This window comes from Fringilla coelebs, assembly GCF_963513975.1.
Source record: "Fringilla coelebs genome assembly, chromosome: 32".
Lineage (NCBI taxonomy): Eukaryota > Metazoa > Chordata > Aves > Passeriformes > Fringillidae > Fringilla > Fringilla coelebs.
The window spans coordinates 279,624-299,528 of record NC_140058.1 but is presented as its reverse complement, the minus strand read 5'-3'; the positions used below and the strand labels follow the sequence as shown (position 1 = coordinate 299,528).

General features: G+C 61.3%; 2 protein-coding genes across 5 annotated transcripts in view; one reads left to right on the top strand and one right to left on the bottom strand.

Moving 5' to 3' along the window:
* The window catches only part of TECR (trans-2,3-enoyl-CoA reductase), a 28,344-nt gene extending 15,270 nt beyond the window's left edge, over positions 1-13,074 (top strand). Inside the window, exons 9-14 of one of the 2 annotated variants that reach the window (XM_084223932.1) lie at positions 2,824-2,867; positions 4,370-4,427; positions 8,486-8,574; positions 9,000-9,045; positions 12,086-12,247; positions 12,405-13,074. In XM_084223932.1, the coding sequence (XP_084080058.1) occupies positions 2,824-2,867; positions 4,370-4,427; positions 8,486-8,574; positions 9,000-9,045; positions 12,086-12,213 (365 nt within the window). In that variant the 3' untranslated portion in view covers positions 12,214-12,247; positions 12,405-13,074. Of the gene's footprint in view, positions 1-2,823; positions 2,868-4,369; positions 4,428-8,485; positions 8,575-8,999; positions 9,046-12,085 lie in introns of both variants that reach the window. The other variant, XM_084223931.1, reaches the window with a different exon arrangement.
* Positions 13,075-13,238: 164 nt separating this feature from the next.
* NDUFB7 (NADH:ubiquinone oxidoreductase subunit B7) lies at positions 13,239-19,481 on the bottom strand. 3 transcript variants are annotated; one of them, XR_014616863.1, is made up of 5 exons: positions 19,291-19,481; positions 16,915-17,083; positions 14,588-14,671; positions 14,043-14,500; positions 13,239-13,859 (listed from the first exon to the last, which is right to left on the bottom strand). XR_014616863.1 is itself a non-coding variant. In XM_084223943.1 (4 exons), exons 1-4 carry the CDS (start codon positions 19,400-19,402, stop codon positions 14,476-14,478), a joined length of 390 nt encoding a protein of 129 aa, XP_084080069.1. In that variant the 5' UTR covers positions 19,403-19,481; the 3' UTR covers positions 13,239-14,475. The 3 variants fall into 3 exon arrangements, 2 of the variants coding, with proteins under 2 accessions (XP_084080069.1, XP_084080070.1); XM_084223943.1 differs by having other exon boundaries at positions 13,239-14,500; XM_084223944.1 differs by having other exon boundaries at positions 13,239-14,671; positions 19,291-19,479.
* Positions 19,482-19,905: the final 424 nt, after the last annotated feature.

Here is a 19,905-nt window from a genome sequence, read left to right as displayed (position 1 = left end):
TCACCTGTCACTGTCACTGTCATTGTCACCTGTCCCTGTCACCTGTCACTGTCCTTGTCACTGTCACTGTCCCCATTACATCAGCCACCCGCTGTACACCCCGCCAGGTGAGTGACACCTGTCACCTGTCACTGTCATTGTCACCTGTCACTGTCATTGTCACCTGTCACTGTCACTGTCACTGTCCCCATTACATCAACCACCCGCTGTACACCCCGCCAGGTGAGTGTCACCTGTCACCTGTCATTGTCACCTGTCACTGTCACCTGTCACTGTCACCTGTCACTGTCACTGTCATTGTCACCTGTCACTGTCACTGTCATTGTCACCTGTCATTGTCACCTGTCACCTGTCACTGTCACCTGTCACTGTCACTGTCATTGTCACCTGTCATTGTCACCTGTCACTGTCACTGTCACTGTCCCCATTACATCAACCACCTGCTGTACACCCCGCCAGGTGAGTGTCACCTGTCATTGTCACCTGTCATTGTCACCTGTCATTGTCACCTGTCACTGTCACTGTCATTGTCACCTGTCACTGTCACCTGTCACCTGTCACTGTCACTGTCACTGTCCCCATTACATCAACCACCCGCTGTACACCCCGCCAGGTGAGTGACACCTGTCCTTGTCATTGTCACCTGTCACTGTCACTGTCCCCATTACATCAACCACCCGCTGTACACCCCGCCAGGTGAGTGTCACCTGTCACCTGTCATTGTCACCTGTCACTGTCACTGTCCCTGTCACTGTCCCCATTACATCAACCACCCGCTGTACACCCCGCCAGGTGAGTGACACCTGTCACCTGTCATTGTCACCTGTCACTGTCACTGTCCCCATTACATCAACCACCCGCTGTACACCCCGCCAGGTGAGTGTCACCTGTCACTGTCACCTGTCACTGTCACCTGTCACTGTCACTGTCACTGTCCCCATTACATCAACCACCCGCTGTACACCCCGCCAGGTGAGTGACACGTGTCATTGTCACCTGTCATTGTCACTGTCACTGTCCCCATTACATCAACCACCCGCTGTACACCCCGCCAGGTGAGTGACACCTGTCACTGTCACTGTCACTGTCACTGTCCCCATTACATCAACCACCCGCTGTACACCCCGCCAGGTGAGTGACACCTGTCACCTGTCACCTGTCATTGTCACCTGTCACTGTCACTGTTACCTGTCCTTGTCACTGTCACTGTCCCCATTACATCAACCACCCGCTGTACACCCCGCCAGGTGAGTGACACCTGTCACCTGTCACTGTCACCTGTCACTGTCATTGTCACTGTCACTGTCACCTGTCACTGTCACCTGTCATTGTCACCTGTCCTTGTCACTGTCACTGTCCCCATTACATCAACCCCCCACTGTACACCCCGCCAGGTGAGTGTCACCTGTCACCTGTCCTTGTCCCTTGTCCCTGTCACCTGTCATTGTCACTGCCACCTTTCACCTGTCACTGTCCCTGTCACCTGTCCCTGTCCCCTCTGTGTCCCCACTGTCCCCATCACCGTGTCCCCTTGTCCCCCTGTGCCTCCAGGGGACACACGGGGGGTGTGACTGTCCCTGTCCCTGCCACCCCCGTGTCCCCCACAGGCGGGGACACTGGGGGTTGGCCCCAAATCTGTCCCTGTCCCCTCTGTCCCTGTCCTCTCCCCTCTCCTGTCCCCTCTCTGTCCCTGTCCCCTATTTCTCCATCCCTGTCCCTGTCCCCTCTGTCCCCTCCCTGTCCCCTCCCTGTCCCCTCCCTGTCCCATCCCTGTCCCTGTCCCCATCCCTGTCTGTGTCCCCTGTGTCCCTGTCCTCTCCCCTCTCCTGTCCCCCCTCTGTCCCTGTCCCCTGTTTCTCCATCCCTGTCCCTGTCCCCTCTGTCCATCCCTGTCCTTGTCCCCTCTGTCCCTGTCCTCTCTGTCCCCTCCCTGTCCCTGTCCCTGTCCCCATCCCTGTCTGTGTCCCCTGTGTTCCTGTCCTCTCCCCTCTCCTGTCCCCTCTCTCCTTGTCCCTGTCCCTGTCCCCTCCCTGTCCCTGTCCCCTCCCTGTCCCTGTCCCCTCTGTCCCATCTCTGTCCGCTCCCTGTCCCCTCTGTCCCCTCCCTGTCCCCTCTGTCCTCTCTATCACTGTCACCTCTGTCCCTGCCTCTCTGTCCCATCTCTGTCCCTGTCCCCCTGTCCCCCCTGTCCCTCTGTCCCCCTGTCCCCCTGTCCCTGTGCTGACCCCCCCCGTGTCCCTGTCCCCTCTGTCCCTCTGTCCCTCTGTCCCTCTGTCCCCCTGTCCCTGTCCCTGTGCTGACCCCCCCCGTGTCCCTGTCCCTCTGTCCCTCTGTCCCTCTGTCCCTCTGTCCCCCTGTCCCTGTCCCTGTGCTGACCCCCCCCGTGTCCCTGTCCCTCTGTCCCCTCTGTCCCCTCTGTCCCTCTGTCCCTGTCCCTGTGCTGACCCCCCCGTGTCCCCTCTGTCCCTCTGTCCCTCTGTCCCCCTGTGCTGACCCCCCCGTGTCCCCTCTGTCCCTCTGTCCCTCTGTCCCCCTGTGCTGACCCCCCCGTGTCCTTGTCCCTCTGTCCCTCTGTCCCTCTGTCCCTGTCCCCCTGTCCCTGTGCTGACCCCCCCGTGTCCCCTCTGTCCCCCTGTCCCTGTCCCCCTGTCCCTCTGTCCCACTGTCCCTGTCCCTGTGCTGACCCCCCCGTGTCCCCTCTGTCCCTGTCCCTCTGTCCCTCTGTCCCCCTGTCCCCCTGTCCCTGTGCTGACCCCCCCGTGTCCCTGTCCCTCTGTCCCCCTGTCCCCCTGTCCCTGTGCTGACCCCTCGGTGTCCCCCCAGCCTACGGTGACGAGCAGGTGAAGCTGGCGCTGGCCGTGTTCCTGGTGGGTACGGGGGGACAGGGGGGACACTGGGGACAGGGGGGGACACTGGGGACAGGGGGGGAGAGAGGGGACACTGGGGATGGGGGGGACACTGGGGGGACACGGGGTACAGGAGGGACAGAGGGAACACTGGAGACGGGGGGGACACTGGGGACAGGGGGGGACCGGGGGGACAGGGGGGGACAGGGGGGACAGGGGGGGAGAGAGGGGGATGGGGGGGACAGGGGGACAGGGGGGACGGGGGGGACAGGGGGACACTGGGGACGGGGAGGGACACGGGGGACAGGGGGGACACAGGGGGACACGGGGGACAGGGGGGACACGGGGGACAGGGGGGGACACTGGGGACATGGGGGGAAGGAAGGGGGATGGGGGGGACAGGGGGGACTGGAGGGATGTGGGGGGCGGGGGGGGACATGGGGCTGGGGGGGACAGGGGGGGACACGAGGGGACAGGGGAGGACACAGGGGGACACGGGATTGGGGGGGACAGGGGGGACACAAGGGGACAGGGGGGGACACAGGGCTGGGGGGTGACACGGGGGACGGGGGGGACACGGGGGCACAGGGGGACACTGGGGACAGGGGGACAGGGAGGGGACACTGGGGACAGGGGGGGACAGGGGGATGGGGGGGGACACTGGGGACAGGGGGGGACGGGGGGATGGGGGGGGACACTGGGGACAGGGGGGGACGGGGGGGACACGGGGCTGGGGGGGACACGGGGCTGGGGGGGGACAGAGGGGGATAGGGGGGACACGGGGGGGACAGGGGGACGGGGGAGGACACGGGGGGACGGGGGGGGACGGGGGTGACACGGGGGACGGGGGGGACAGGGGAAGTTGGGATGGGGGATTTGGGGGGGTTCAGGGGGGGTTTGGAGGGCTGGGATTGGGGGTTGGGGGGGACATGGGGGGTTTTGGGGGGGTCTGGGAATGGGAGGTTTGGGGGGGTTCAGGGGGGGCTGGGGGTCCATGGGGGGTTTGGGGGGGGTCCCAGTGGAGCTTTGGGGGGGTTCAGGGGGAGCTGGGGGTCTATGGGGGATTTGGGGGAATTTGGGGGGGGATCCCAGTGGGGGTTTGGGGGGACCATGGGGGGTTTGGGGGGGGGCTGGGGGGGTTTGGGGGGGCCGTGGGGGCTCTGGGGGGAGTTGGGATGGTTGGGGGGCTTTGTGGGGGGCTGGGCTGGGCTGTTCTGTTCTGGGGGGACTGTGGGGTTTGGGGGGGCTGGCTTGGGCTATTTTGGGGGGCTGGGGGAGTTTGGGGGGGCTGGAGGAGTTTGGGGGGCTGGGGGAGTTTGGGGGGGCCAGGGGGGTTTGGGGGGTCAGGCTTGGGCTGTTTTGGGGGTTTGGGGGAGTTTGGGGGGTCCCAGCAGGGTGGGGGGGGGTTTGGGGGGGCCATGGGGGGGTTTGGGGGGGTCCCAGTGGGACCATGGGGACACTGGGGGGGTCCCAGTGCCACCCCCACCCCCGTGACCCCCCCGGACCCCCCCGGACCCCCCCAGTTCTGCCAGCTCGGGAACTTCTCCATCCACGTGGCCCTGAGGAACCTGCGGCCAGCGGGTGAGGGGACAGCAGGGGACAGTGAGGGGACAGCAGGGGACAGGGAGGGGACACTGAGGGGACAGGGAGGGGACAGCCAGGGGACAGTGAGGGGACAGCAGGGGACAGTGAGGGGACAGTGAGGGGACAGCAGGGGACAGTGAGGGGACACTGGGGACAGCAGGGGACACTGGGGACAGCAGGGGACAGTGAGGGGACAGTGTGGGGACAGCGAGGGGACAGCCAGGGGACACTGGGGACAGTGAGGGGACAGCGAGGGGACAGTGGGGACAGCGAGGGGACAGCGAGGGGACAGCAAGGGGACAGTGGGGACAGCAGGGGACACTGGGGACAGCGAGGGGACAGCCAGGGGACAGCGAGGGGACAGCATGGGGACAGTGAGGGGACAGCAGGGGACACTGGGGACAGTGAGGGGACAGTGGGGACAGTGAGGGGACAGTGAGGGGACAGTGGGGACAGTGAGGGGACACTGGGGACAGTGTGGGGACAGCGAGGGGACAGCGTGGGGACAGTGTGGGGACAGCAGGGGACACTGGGGACAGTGTGGGGACAGTGTGGGGACAGCAGGGGACACTGGGGACAGTGTGGGGACAGTCAGGGGACAGTGTGGGGACAGCATGGTGACAGTGGGGACAGTGAGGGGACAGCGACGGGACACTAGGGACAGCCAGGGGACAGTGGGGACAGCGTGGGGACAGTGAGGGGACACTGGGGACAGCAGGGGACAGTGAGGGGACAGCGTGGGGACAGTGTGGGGACACTGGGACAGTGAGGGGACAGCGAGGGGACAGCATGGGGACAGTGAGGACAGCCAGGGGACAGTGGGGACAGCAGGGGACACTGGGGACAGTGTGGGGACAGTCAGGGGACAGTGTGGGGACAGCATGGTGACAGTGGGGACAGTGAGGGGACAGTGTGGGGACAGCATGGTGACAGTGGGGACAGTGAGGGGATTGGGGACAGCTGGGAGACAGTGGGGACAGTGGGGGGGTTGGGGACATTGGGGACACTGGGGACAGCTAGGGTACAGCCAGGGGACAGCGGGGACATTGTGGGGATTGGGGACATTGAGGGGACATTGTGACATTGGGGACGTTGGGGACATTGGGGGATTTGGGACAGCTAGGGGACAGTGGGGGAACTGGGGACATTGGGGACACTGGGGACAGCCAGGAGAGCTTGGGGACATTGGGGACATTGTGAGGTTGGGGACATTGGGGGGACATTGTGGACTTTGGCGACACTGAGGGCACTGGTGACACTGGGGGATTGGGGACAGTGGGGACAGTGGGGACAGTGGGGGAACTGGGGACATTGGGGACAGCAGAGACAGTGGGGACAGCCAGGGGCAACTGGGGACATTGTGGGGGGACTGGGGACACTGGGGACATTCGGGCCATCAGGGACAGTGGGGACATCAGGAGGGTTGGGGACAGTGGGGACATTGGGGACACGATGGTGCAGAGGCCACAAGGACATGGGGGAGCAGTTGGGGGCTGGCAGGGACACGGAGGGGACAGGAGGGGACACGGGGGGTGGCACCTGTCCGGGGGGTGGCCTGGGGGTGACGCTTGTCCTGGGAGTGTCACCGGTGTGTCAGTGTGTGAGCCGTGTGTCCCCGTGTGTACCTGTGTCACTGATGTCCCTGTGTGTCACTGTGTCACTGTGTCACTGTCCCTGTGTCCCTGTGTGTCACTGTGTGTCACTGTGTGTCCCTGTGTCCCTGTGTCACTGTGTCACTGTGTCACTGTCCCTGTGTCACTGTGTGTCACTGTGTGTCACTGTGTGTCCCTGTGTCCCTGTGTCACTGTGTCCCTGTGTCCCTGTGTCACTGTGTCCCTGTGTCCCTGTGTCACTGTCCCTGTGTCACTGTGTCCCTGTGTCCCTGTGTCACTGTGTCCCTGTGTCCCTGTCCCTGTGTCACTGTGTCCCTGTCCCTGTGTCACTGTGTCCCTGTGTCCCTGTCCCTGTGTCACTGTGTCCCTGTCCCTGTGTCACTGTGTCCCTGTGTCACTGTCCCTGTGTCCCTGTGTCCCTGTCCCTGTGTCACTGTCCCTGTGTCACTGTGTCCCTGTGTCCCTGTGTCCCTGTGTCCCTGTGTCATTGTCCCTGTGTCACTGTGTCCCTGTGTCACTGTCCCTGTGTCCCTGTGTCACTGTGTCACTGATGTCCCCATGTTCCTGTGTTACTGTCCCCATATGTCCCTTTGTGTCCCTGTGTGTCACTGTCCCTGTGTCACTGTGTGTCACTGTGTGTCACTGTGTGTCCCTGTGTACCTGTCCCCATGTGTCACTGTGTCACTGTGTGTCCCTGTGTCCCTGATGTCCCCGTGTCCCCGCAGGCTCCAAGACCCGCAAGATCCCGTACCCCACCCAGAACCCCTTCACTGTGTCACTGTGTGTCACTGTGTGTCACTGTGTGTCCCTGTGTGTCACTGTGTGTCCCTGTGTGTCACTGTGTGTGTCACTGTGTGTCACTGTGTGTCCCTGTGTGTCACTGTGTGTCCCTGTGTGTCACTGTGTGTGTCACTGTGTCACTGTGTGTCCCTGTGTGTCACTGTGTGTCCCTGTGTGTCACTGTGTGTGTCACTGTGTCACTGTGTGTCCCTGTGTGTCACTGTGTGTCCCTGTGTGTCACTGTGTGTGTCACTGTGTCACTGTGTGTCCCTGTGTGTCACTGTGTGTCCCTGTGTGTGTCACTGTGTCACTGTGTGTCACTCTGTGTCACTGTGTGTCCCTGTGTGTCACTGTGTGTGTCACTGTGTCCCTGTGTGTCACTGTGTGTCACTGTGTGTGTCACTGTGTGTCACTGTGTGTCCCTGTGTGTCCCTGTGTGTCACTGTGTGTGTCACTGTGTGTCCCTGTGTGTCACTGTGTGTGTCACTGTGTCACTGTGTCACTGTGTGTCCCTGTGTGTCACTGTGTGTCACTGTGTGTGTCACTGTGTGTCACTGTGTGTCCCTGTGTGTCCCTGTGTGTCACTGTGTGTGTCACTGTGTGTCCCTGTGTGTCACTGTGTGTGTCACTGTGTCACTGTGTCACTGTGTGTCACTGTGTGTCACTGTGTGTCACTGTGTGTGTCACTGTGTCACTGTGTGTCACTGTGTGTCACTGTGTGTCACTGTGTGTGTCACTGTGTGTGTCACTGTGTCACTGTGTGTCACTGTGTGTGTCAGTGTGTGTGTCACTGTGTGTCACTGTGTGTGTCACTGTGTGTCCCTGTGTGTCACTGTGTGTGTCACTGTGTGTGTCACTGTGTGTGTCACTGTGTGTCCCTGTGTGTCACTGTGTGTGTCACTGTGTCACTGTGTCACTGTGTGTCACTGTGTGTCACTGTGTGTCACTGTGTGTGTCACTGTGTCACTGTGTGTCACTGTGTGTCACTGTGTGTCACTGTGTGTGTCACTGTGTGTCCCTGTGTGTCACTGTGTGTGTCACTGTGTGTGTCACTGTGTGTGTCACTGTGTGTCCCTGTGTGTCACTGTGTGTGTCACTGTGTGTCCCTGTGTGTCACTGTGTGTGTGTCACTGTGTGTCCCTGTGTGTCACTGTGTGTCACTGTGTCACTGTGTGTCCCTGTGTGTCACTGTGTGTCACTGTGTCACTGTGTGTCCCTGTGTGTCACTGTGTGTGTGTCACTGTGTGTGTGTCACTGTGTGTCCCTCTGTGTCACTGTGTGTCACTGTGTCACTGTGTGTCCCTGTGTGTCACTGTGTGTGTCACTGTGTCACTGTGTGTCCCTGTGTGTCACTGTGTGTCACTGCGTGTGTCCCTGTGTGTCCCTGTGTGTCACTGTGTGTCACTGTGTGTCACTGTGTGTCACTCTGTGTGTCACTCTGTGTCACTCTGTGTCACTGTGTCACTGTGTGTCACTGTGTGTCACTCTGTGTCACTGCGTGTGTCCCTGTGTGTCACTGTGTGTCACTGTGTGTCACTGTGTGTCACTGTGTGTGTCCCTGTGTCCCTGTGTGTCACTGTGCCACTGTGTGTCACTCTGTGTCACTGTGTCACTGTGTGTCACTCTTTGTCACTCTGTGTCACTGTCCCCGTGTCCCCGCAGGCTCCAAGACCCGCAAGATCCCGTACCCCACCCGGAACCCCTTCACGTGGCTCTTCCTGCTCGTGTCCTGCCCCAACTACACCTACGAGGTCAGGGACACCTGGGACACCTGGGACACCTGGGACACCTGGGACACCTGGGGACACTGGGGACACCTGGGACACCTGGGGACACCTGGGACACTTGGGACACCTGGGACACCTGGGACACCTGGGACACCTGGGGGTGTGACAGCCCTGGGGGGGACACAGCCCTGGGGACACCTGGGGACACCTGGGGGGTGTGACAGCCTTGGGGGGGGGCATGGTCCTGGAGACATCGCTGTGCTGGGGGGGAGGGGACAGCGCTGAGCTGGGGGGAGGGGACAGGAGGGGACAGCGCTGTGCTGGGGCTGCCACCACAGTGGAGGACGGTGACACACCCCAAAGGTGACACCCCAAAAGGGGACCCTCTGAAGGTGACACCCCATAGGTGACACCCCACAGGTGACACCCCTCCCCCCGTTTGTCCCCAGGTCGGCTCCTGGATCGGTTTCACCATCATGACCCAGTGCCTGCCCGGTGAGGGGACACAGGGGACAGGGGGGGACACGGGGGGTGGCACCCCAGAGACCCCGGCCCTGTGTCCCCTGTGTCACCCTGGCGTCCCTGTGTCCCCCCTCTCTGTCCCCTGTGTCACCCTGGCCTCCCTGTGTCCCCTCCCGCCATGTCCCCTGTGCCACCCTGGTGTCCCCGTGTCCCCTCTCTGTGTCCCCTGTGCCACCCCTGCCTGGGGTCCCCCTGTGTCCCCTGTGCCACCCTGGTGTCCCCGTGTCCCCCCTCTCTGTGTCCCGTGTGCCACCCTGGGGTCCCCAGAAATTTTGGGGGAATTTGGGGCGGATTTAGGGGTGATTTGGGTGGGATTTGGGGTGGTTTAGGTGGATTTGGGGGGGATTTTGGGGGATTTGGGGGGATTTCGGGGGGAATTGGGGTGGATTTTGGGGGGATTTGGGGTGGTTTAGGTGGATTTGGGGGGGATTTGTGTGGATTTGGGTGGATTTTGTGGGGGATTTGGGGCGGTTTAGTTGGATTTGGGGTGCATTTAGGGGTGATTGGGGGGGATTTCTGGCCGATTTTGGGGTGATTTGGGGTGGATTTGGGGGGATTTTCGGGTGGATTTGGGGGGATTTTCGGGTGGATTTGGGTGGATCTGGGAGGATTTTGGGTGGGTTTTGGGGTGGATTTGGGGCAATTTGGGTTGGATTTGGGGGCATTTAGGGAGGATTTTGAGGGGATTTGGGTGGATTTTGGGGTGGATTTTGGGGTGATTTGGGGTGGATTCGGGGATTTTGGGGTGGATTTCAAGGTGGATTTAGAAGGGATTCCAGCTGGATTTGGGTTGGATTTGGGTGGATTTGTGGTGGTTTTGAGGATTTTGGGTGGATTTGGGTGCATTTGTGATGGTTTAGAGGATTTTGGGGGGATTTAGGTGAATTTTGGGGGGATTTGTGTTGGATTTGGGGGCGATTTTTGGGGGGTTTCTGGTGGTTGGGGTGGATTAGGGGTGATTTGGGTTGGATCTGGGGTGGTTTCATTGGATTTTGGGGTGATTTCGGGGGGATTTGGGGGGGATTGGTTGGATTTTGGGGGGATTTGGATAGATTTGGGGGAGATTTGGGTAGAATTTGGGAGATTTGGGTGGATTTGGGATGGATTTGAGGTGGATTTAGGGATGATTTGGGGCAGATTTTGGGGTAATTCGGGGTGGATTTGTGTTGGGTTGGGGTGAATTTTGGGTGGATTTAGGGGGATTTTGGGTGGATTTTGAGGGGAGTTGAGTGGATTTTGGGGTGGATTTTGGGGGGAGTTGAGTGGATTTGGGGGTGGATTTAGGGGTGATTTGGGGTAGCATTGGGATGGATTTGGCAGGATTTGGGTGATTTGGGGTGGATTTTGGGGTGATTCAGGGAGGATTGTGTTGGATTTGGGTGGATTTGAGGGGATTTGGGGTGGATTTTGAGAGGAATTGAGTGGATTTTGGGGGAGATTTGTGTTGGATTGGGGTGGGGTTAGGGATGATTTGGGGTGGATTTTGGGTGGATTTGGGGTGGTTTCAGTGGATTTGGGGTGGATTTGTGTTGGGTTGGGGTGGGTTTTGGGGGATTAGGAGTGGATTTTGTGTGGATTCGGGGTGGATTTTGGGGGATTCGGGGTGGTTTAGGCGGATTTGGGGTGGAATTGGGGTGGATTTGGCAGGATTTGGGTGGATTTTGGGGTGGATTTGTGTTGGATTGGGGTGGGTTTAGGGATTTGGAGTGAATTTTGTGTGGATTCGGGATGGTTTAGGTGGATTTGGGGTGGATTTGGGGTGGATTTTGGGGGAATTCGGGGTGGATTTAGGAAGGATTCGGGGTGGATTTTGGGGGGATTTGTGTTGGGTTGGGGTGGGATTTTGGGGTGGATTTTGTGTGGATTTGGGGTGCTTTAGGTGGATTTGGGGTGGATTTTGTGTGGATTTGTGGGAGATTTTGGGGGGATTCGGGGTGCTTTGGGGTGGAATTTGGGGGGATTTGGGGTGGTTTAGGTGAATTAGGGGGGATTTGGGGTGGAATTGGGATGGATTTGGAGGGATTTGGGGTGGATTATGGGTGAATTTGGGGGGGATTTGGGGTGGATTTTGTGTGGATTTGGGGTGGTTGAGATGGATTTGGGGTGGATTTTTGGGGGATTCGGGGTGCTTCAGGTCTATTTGGGGTGGATTTGGTTGGATTTTGGGGTGGATTTGTGTTGGATTGGGGTGAATTTTGGGTGGATTTAGGGGGATTTGGGGTGCATTTAGGAAGGATTTGGGGTGGATTTTGTGTGGATTTGTGGGGGATTTTGGGGGGATTGGGGGTGCTTTAGGTGGATTTGGGGTTGATTTTGGGGCGGATTTGTGCTGGATTGGGGTGGGTTTCGGGGGATTTGGGGTGGATTTTTTGAGGATTTGGAGTGGTTTAGGTGGATTTGGGGTGCTTTGGGTGGATTTGGGGTGGATTTTGGGGGAATTTGGGGTGGATTTGGGGTGATTCAGGGAGGATTGTGTTGGATTTGGGTGGATTTCAGGGGATTTGGGGTGCATTGAGGAGCAATTGGGGGTGGATTTTGAGGGGAATTGAGTGGATTTTGGGGTGGATTTGTGTTGGATTGGGGCGGATTTAGGGGTGATTTGGGGTGGATTTTGGGGGGATTTGGGGTGATTTAGGTGGATTTGGGGTGGAATTGGGATGGGTTTGGCAGGATTTGGGGTGATTTTGGGGGGATTTGGGGTGATTTTGGGGGGATTTGGGGTGCTTTACGTGGATTTGGGGTGGAATTGGGATGGATTTGTGTTGGATTCGGGGTTGATTTTGGGGCGGATTTGTGTTGGATTGGGGTGTGTTTCGGGGGATTTTGGGGTGTCCTGGCCGTGTCCCCGTGTCCCCGCGGTGCCAGCCTGTCCCAGTGTCCCCGTGTCCCCGTGTCCCCGCGGTGCCAGCCTGTCCCGTGTCCCCGTGTCCCCGCGGTGCCAGCCTGTCCCTGTGTCCCCGTGTCCCTGTGTCCCCGCGGTGCCAGCCTGTCCCCTGTCCCCGTGTCCCCGCAGTGGCGCTCTTCTCGCTGGTGGGGTTCGTGCAGATGGCCATCTGGGCTCAGGGCAAGCACCGCAGTTACCTGCGCGAGTTCCGCGATTACCCCCCGCTGCGCTCGCCCATCGTGCCCTTCCTGCTGTGACACCGTGGGGACATCCCTGGGGACAGCCCCCACTGTCCCCTTCCTGCTGTGACACCGAGGGGACAGCCCTGGGGACATCCTTCATCATCCCCTTCCTGCTGTGACACCGCGGGGACATCCCCGGGGACAGCCCTGGGGACATCCTTCATCATCCCCTTCCTGCTGTGACACCGCCTTGGGGACATCCCCAGGACAGTCCCCAGTGTCCCCTCCCTGCTGTGACACCGCAGGGACAGCCCATCCCCCAGTGTCCCCTCCCCGCTGGCACACCCTGGTGACACCCTGGGGTGCTCTGTGCTGTCCCCTCCCTGCGGTGGCACCCTGGGGACACCATCGTGTGTCCCCGCCAGTCCCGCCCTGAGCCTTGGGGACAGTGAGGGGACAGGGGACGTGAGTGAGCTCCTTGTCACCCTGGTGTCACAGCAGGACAGGGGGGTGTGGCCCCGCTGTCCCCTGTCACCTCCGGGGTGCCAGTCCTGGTGTCACCTCCCTGGTGGCAGTGTCACCTCCAGGGTAGCAGTGTCACCTCCCTGGTGGCATTGTCACCTCCAGGGTGCCATCCACAGTGTCCCCTCCCCAGTGGCAGTGTCCCCTCCCTGGTGGCACTGTCACCTCCAGGGTAGCAGTGTCCCCTCCCCGGTGGCAATGTCCCCTCCCCGGTGGCAGTGTCATCTCCAGGGTCCCCTCCCCGGTGGCACTGTCCCCTCCCCGGTGGCACTGTCCCCTCCCCGGTGGCACTGTCCCCAGCAGCACTGGCTCTGTCACCCGCAGCCACCCCTGGTGACACCGCGGTGTCACCCCTCGTGTCCCCTGCCCAGTGCCACCCCCTCCCCCTGTCCCCGCAGGTGACAATAAACGCCATCCCCCACCCGCGTGTGGCCTGTCATTGTCCCCTCCCAGGGGACACTGTGGGGGGGGGGGTCAGGGCCACCCCTGGGGACAATCCCGCTGTCCCCAGCCTGGGGGGGGGGGGGGTGGTGGCTTCGCGATGTCCCCAAAACAGTGACGAGCCAGCGCGGTGACATGTGACAGCTTTATTGCGCGGGGCGGCCTCGTGTCACCGTCAGCGGGGTGTCACTCAGTGTCACTCGGGTGTCACTTGGTGTCACCGGTGTCATTCGGCTGTCACCGGTGTCACCAGTGTCACTCGGTGTCACTCAGTGTAGCCAGTGTCACTCAGTGTCACTTGGTGTCACTCGGCTGTCACCGGTGTCACTCAGGTGTCACCAGTGTCACTCAGTGTCACTCAGTGTAGCCAGTGTCACTCAGTGTCACTCAGTGTCACTCGGGTGTCACCGGTGTCACTCGGTGTCACTCAGTGTCCCCGGTATCACTCAGTGTCCTCGGTGTCACCGGTGCCACTCAGTGTCACACGGGCGTCACTCGGTGTCACCAGTGTCACTCTGTGTCTCAGCTGTCACTTGGTGTTGCCAGTGTCCCTCGATGTCCCAGATGTCACTCGGGTGTCACTCAGTTCCACAGGAGTCACTCGGTGTCACTCAGGTGTCACTTGGGTGTCACTTGGTGTCACCGTGGTGTCGCTGAGTGTCACTGGTGTCACTCAGTGTCACTCGGTGTCCCAGTTGTCACTTGCTGTTGCCAGTGTCCCTTGATGTCCCAGATGTCACTCGGTTCCACAGGAGTCACTCGGGTGTCACCGTGGTGTCACTCGGAGTCCCCGGTGTCACTCGGTGTTGCCAGTGTCACTCGTGTGTCACTTGGTCTCACCGCAGTGTCACTTAGTGTCACCGTGGTGTCATTCAGTGTCCTTTGATGTCCCAGATGTCACTCGGGTGTTACTCGGTTCCACAGGAGTCACTCGGTGTCACTCAGGTGTCACTCAGAGTCCCAGATGTCACTCAGTATTGCAAGCATCACTCGGTGTTGCCAGTGTCACTCAGTGTCACTTGGGTGTCACTTGGTGTCACCGTGGTGTCACTCAGTGCCCCCGGTGTCACTCAGTGTCACTTGGTGTCCCAGATATCACTCGGTGCCACTTGAATGTCACTCAGTGTCACTCACCATGTGTCACTCAGTGTCACTCAGGTGTTACTTGGTGTCCCGGGTGTCACTCAGTGTCACTGCGGTGTCACTTGGAGTTGCCGCTGTCCCTCGCTGTCCCCATGGTGCTGTCCCCGCTGTCACTCGCTGTCCCCTGGTGTCACTCGCTGTCCCCGCTGTCCCCGTGGTGCTGTCACTCGCTGTCACTCGCTGTCCCCACGCTGTCACTCGCTGTCCCCGCTGTCCCCGCTGTCCCCGGTGTCACTCGCTGTCCCCGCTGTCCCCGTGGCGCTGTCACTCGCTGTCCCCGCTGTCCCCGCTGTCCCCGTGGCGCTGTCACTTGCTGTCCCCACGCTGTCACTCGCTGTCCCCGCTGTCCCCGTGGCGCCGTCTCAGCCGTTGCTGCCGCAGCCGCAGGCGCCGCTCGCGCTCGAACTCCTTCATGCGCATCACGTAGCTGGGACGGGGGTGGCACTGTCACCGCGTGTCACCGTGTGTCACCGTGTGTCACCACGGCACCACTGTGGCACCACTGTGTCACTGCGTGTCACCGTGTGGCACCACGTGTCACTGTGGCACCACCATGGCACCACCGTGTCACTCTGTGTCACCATGGCACCACTGTGTCACTGCGTGTCACCACCGTGTCACTGTGTCTCACCACATGTCACCATCACACTACTGTGTCACCACCGTGTCACCGTGTGTCACTGTGTCACCACCGTGTCACCGGGGCACCACAGTGTCACCGTGGCACCACCATGTCACCACTGTGTCACCGCGTGTCACTCTGTGTCACCATGGCACCACTGTGTCACTGCGTGTTGCCATGGCACCACCGTGTCACCACTGTGTCACCACCATGTCACTCTGTCACCATGGCACTGTGTCTCACCACATGTCACCATTGCACCACTGTGTCACCACCGTGTCACCCTGTCACCGTGTCACCCTGTGGCACCGTGTCACCCTGTCAGTGTGTCACCCTGTCGCACCGTGTCACCCTGTCACTGTGTCGCCATGTGGCACCGTGTCACCCTGTGTCACCACTGACCGGCAGGTGTGGGTGGCACCGTGGTGGCCCCGTGTCCCCAAGCCCATGTCCCTGTCACCCCCCAGACACGTCCCTGTGTCCCCGTGTCCCTCACTCGTGCTGCTGGCAGCTGTCCCAGCCATGTCCCCCCATGATGTCCCCAATGTCCCCGTGTCCCTCACTCGTGCTGCTGGCAGCTGTCCCAGACGTGCGCCAGCCGTGTCCTGCCATGTCCCCACGATGTCCCCACGATGTCACCATGTCCCTTACTTGTCTTGTTGGCAGCTGTCCCAGCCATGTCCCCCCATATCCCCATGATGTCCCCTCTGTCCCCATGATGTCCCCAATGTCCCCATGTCCCTTATTCCTGGTGCAGGCAGCTGTCCCAGCAGTGTCTGCCAATGTCCCCCCTATGATGTCCCCATGCTGTCCCCAGTGTCCCCATGATGTCCCCAATGTCCCCACGCTGTCCCCATGCTGTCCCCATGTCCCCAGTGTCCCCAATGTCCCCAATGTCCCCGTGTCACTCACTCCTGGTGCTGGCAGCTGTCCCAGGCGTGGCGCAGCGCGTGGCAGCCCCAGGGCACAGGGAAGTTGTCTCGCTGGCACTGTCCCCACGCTGTCCTCATGCTGTCCCCATGTCCCCAATGTCCCCATGTCCCCATGTCCCCAGTGTCCCCAGGTCCCCGTGTCACTCACTCCTGGTGCTGGCAGCTGTCCCAGGCGTGGCGCAGCGCGTGGCAGCCCCAGGGCAGGGGGAAGCTGTCCCGCCCGCGCTGTCCCCCCCGTGATGTCCCCAATGTCCCCAGTGTCCCCAATGTCCCCGTGTCCCCGTGTCACTCACTCCTGGTGCTGGCAGCTGTCCCAGGCGTGGCGCAGCGCGTGGCAGCCCCAGGGCACGGGGAAGTTGTCCCCCCTATGATGTCCCCATGCTCTCCCCAGTGTCCCCAGTGTCCCCAATGTCCCCAATGTCACTCACTCCTCATGCTGGCAGCTGTCCCAGGCGTGGCGCAGCGCGTGGCAGCCCCAGGGCACTGGGAAGTTGTCCCCCCTATGATGTCCCCATGCTGTCCCCATGTCCCCAATGTCCCCATGTCCCCGTGTCACTCACTCCTGGTGCTGGCAGCTGTCCCAGGCGTGGCGCAGCGCGTGGCAGCCCCAGGGCAGGGGGAAGCTGTCCCCCCTGTGATGTCCCCAATGTCCCCACTGTCCCCAATGTCACTCACTCCTGGTGCTGGCAGCTGTCCCAGGCGTGGCGCAGCGCGTGGCAGCCCCAGGGCACAGGGAAGCTGTCCCCCCCGTGATGTCCCCAGTGTCCCCAGTGTCCCCGTGTCACTCACTCCTCATGCTGGCAGCTGTCCCAGGCGTGGCGCAGCGCGTGGCAGCCCCAGGGCACAGGGAAGTTGTCCCCATGTCCCCAATGTCCCCAATGTCCCCACTGTCACTCACTCCTGGTGCTGGCAGCTGTCCCAGGCGTGGCGCAGCGCGTGGCAGCCCCAGGGCACAGGGAAGTTGTCCCCATGTCCCCAATGTCCCCAATGTCCCCACTGTCACTCACTCCTGGTGCTGGCAGCTGTCCCAGGCGTGGCGCAGCGCGTGGCAGCCCCAGGGCACAGGGAAGTTGTCCCCATGTCCCCAATGTCCCCAATGTCCCCAGTGTCACTCACTCCTCATGCTGGCAGCTGTCCCAGGCGTGGCGCAGCGCGTGGCAGCCCCAGGGCACAGGGAAGTTGTCGCGCTGGCAGCGCAGCAGCCGCAGCAGGTGGTGCCCGCAGAAATCCCGCTGCTCCAGCGGCACCCGGGCGGCCGCCAGCTGCGCCGCCGAGGCCACCATCACTGTCACCAGGGGGAGAGGGACAGTTAGGGACAGTTAGGGACAGACTGGGACAGCCACAGACAGCCACAGACAGCTGAGCCGCCGAGGCCACCATCACTGTCACACAGAGGGGACAGTTAAGAGACAGTTAGGGACAGACAGGGACAGCTGCGCCGCCGAGGCCACCATCACTGTCACCAGGGGGAGAGGGACAGTTAGGGACAGCTGAGCCACCGAGGCCACCATCACTGTCACCAGAGAGGGGACAGTTAGGGACAGTTAGGGACAGCCACAGACAGCTACAGACAGCCACAGACAGCTGAGCTGCCGAGGCCACCATCACTGTCACCAGGGGGAGAGGGACACAGTCAGGGACAGCTGTGCCGCCGAGGCCACCATCACTGTCACACAGAGAGGGGACAGGGACACAGTCAGGGACAGACAGGGACAGCCACAGACAGCCTGGGACAGCCACGGCCAGCTGAGCCGCCGAGGCCACCATCACTGTCACCAGGGGGAGAGGGACACAGTCAGGGACAGCTGGGACAGCCACAGACAGCTACAGACAGCTGAGCCGCCGAGGCCACCATCACTGTCACACAGAGGGGACAGTTAGGGACAGTTAGGGACAGCCAAGGCCACCATCACTGTCACACAGAGGAACAGGGACACAGTCAGGGACAGACAGAAACAGCCAGGGACAGTCAGGGACAGCTGTGTCACCAAGGCCACCATCACTGTCACCAGGGGGAGAGGGACAGTTAGGGACAGTTAGGGACAGCCACAGACAGCCTGGAACAGCCACGGACAGCTGTGCCGCCGAGGCCACCATCACTGTCACACAGAGGGGACAGTTAGGGACAGTTAGGGACACTCAGGGACAGCCTGGGACAGTCAAGGACAGCCAGGGACAGCTAGGACAGTCAGGGACAGCTGCGCCACCAAGGCCACCATCACTGTCACAGAGAGGGGACAAGGACAGCCAGGGACAGCTGGGACAGTCAGGGACAGCTGTGCCGCCGAGGCCATCATCACTGTCACAGAGAGGGGACAAGGACACAGTCAGGGACAGCCACAGACAGCTACAGACAGTGAGGGACAGCTGAGCCACCGAGGCCACCATCACTGTCACACAGAGAGGGGACAGGGACAGTTAGGGACAGCCAAGGCCACCATCACTGTCACACAGAGGGGACAGGGACAGTTAGGGACAGCCACAGACAGCCAGGGACAGTCAGGGACAGTTCAGGGACAGTTCAGGGACAGCTGAGCCGCTGAGGCCACCATCACTGTCACCAGGGGGGAGAGGGACAGTTAGGGACAGTCAGGGACAGTTCAGGGACAGTTCAGGGACAGCCACAGACAGCCAGGGACAGTCAGGGACAGCCAGGGACAGCCAGGGACAGTCAGGGACAGTTCAGGGACAGCTGTGCCGCCGAGGCCACCATCACTGTTACAGAGAGGGGACAGGGACAGTCAGGGACAGACAGGGACAGCCAAGGCCACCATCACTGTCACCGGGGGGGAGAGGGATAGTCAGGGACAGACAGGGACACTCAGGGACACTCTGGGACAGCTGGGCCACCAAGGCCACCATCACTGTCACCAGGGGGGACAGGGACAGTCAGGGACAGCCACAGACAGCTGGGCCACCAAGGCCATCATCACTGTCACAGAGAGGGACAGGGACAGTCAGGGACAGACAGGGACAGCTGAGCCGCCGAGGCCACCATCACTGTCACAGAGAGGGGACAGGAACAGTCAGGGACAGCCACAGTCAGGGACAGTCAGGGACAGTTCAGGGACAGCTGGGCCACCAAGGCCACCATCACTGTCACCAGAGAGGGGACAGGGTCAGGGACATTTGGGGACACGGAGACAGACAGGACAGAGAGGTCCGAGGGGACAAGGACACTCAAGGACACTGAGGGACACTCGGGGACACTCGGGGACACCCGGGGACACTCGGGACTGGGGACAAACGGGGCACAGCGCGTGACCCAGCGGGGACCCGCGGTGGCAGCGCAGGGACAGCGACACCCGCGCGGCACTGGGGACAGGGCAGGGGGTGACAGGCCTGGGGACGGCCTGGGGACACGGCGGGTGGCACCGGCAATCCCACCGGGAGGACACCGGGAGGTCACCCCAAGGCCACCGCGCCCCTCCCCCCCCGCCGTGTCCCCTCCCGGTGTCCCCCCCCCCGGTGTGGCGGTGTCCCCGCACTGACCGCGGGGCTGGCGGCACGGCAGGCCCAGCTCGGCGGGGAAGGACGGCATGTGCAGCGGGTCGGGCTCGGCCTCGGCGTCCCACAGGTAACGGCGGCCCAGGTGAGCGCCCATGGCGGCGGCTCCGGGCCCGGGCCTGGCGGCGATGGCGGCGGAAGCGGAAGCGCCGGAAGCGGAAATGCCGGAAACGGAAGTGCGGGAAGCGGAAGTGCCGAAAGGGCGGAGGAGGGGGCGCGGTCGCGTGGCGCCCCCTGGCGGCGGGGAGGAGCGCAGAGCGGCACTGAGCGCCCCGGACCCCAAAAACCAGAGAAAAAACCCCAAAAAACCTGAGAAAAAAAACCAAAACGGGGAAAAAACCCTACAAACAGGGGCAAAACCAAAAATACAGAGAAAAAACCCAAAAAACTGAGAAAAAACCCCCAAAAACAGGAAAAAACCAAAAAACAGGGAAAAACCCCAAAAAACAGGGAAAAAAATTCCAAAAAACAGGGGAAAACCCCAAAAACAGGGGAAAAACCAAAAAACAGGAAAAAAAACCCCAAAACAGAGGAAAACCCCAAAAACCAGGGAAAAACCTCAAAAAAACAGGGAAAAAATCCCAAAATCCGGGAAAACCC

Bases quoted from the DNA above. Each gene is read 5' to 3' on its own strand.
- NDUFB7 (XM_084223943.1), bottom strand. From the start codon at position 19,402: ATGGGCGCTCACCTGGGCCGCCGTTACCTGTGGGACGCCGAGGCCGAG. The intron at 17,084-19,290 runs GTCAGTGCGGGG...CCCTGGTGACAG, and splicing joins GCCGTGCCGCCAGCCCCGCG to TGATGGTGGCCTCGGCGGCG. The intron at 14,501-14,587 runs CGGGGACAGCGA...GTGACAGCGCCA, and splicing joins AGACGGCGCCACGGGGACAG to CGGGGACAGCGGGGACAGCG.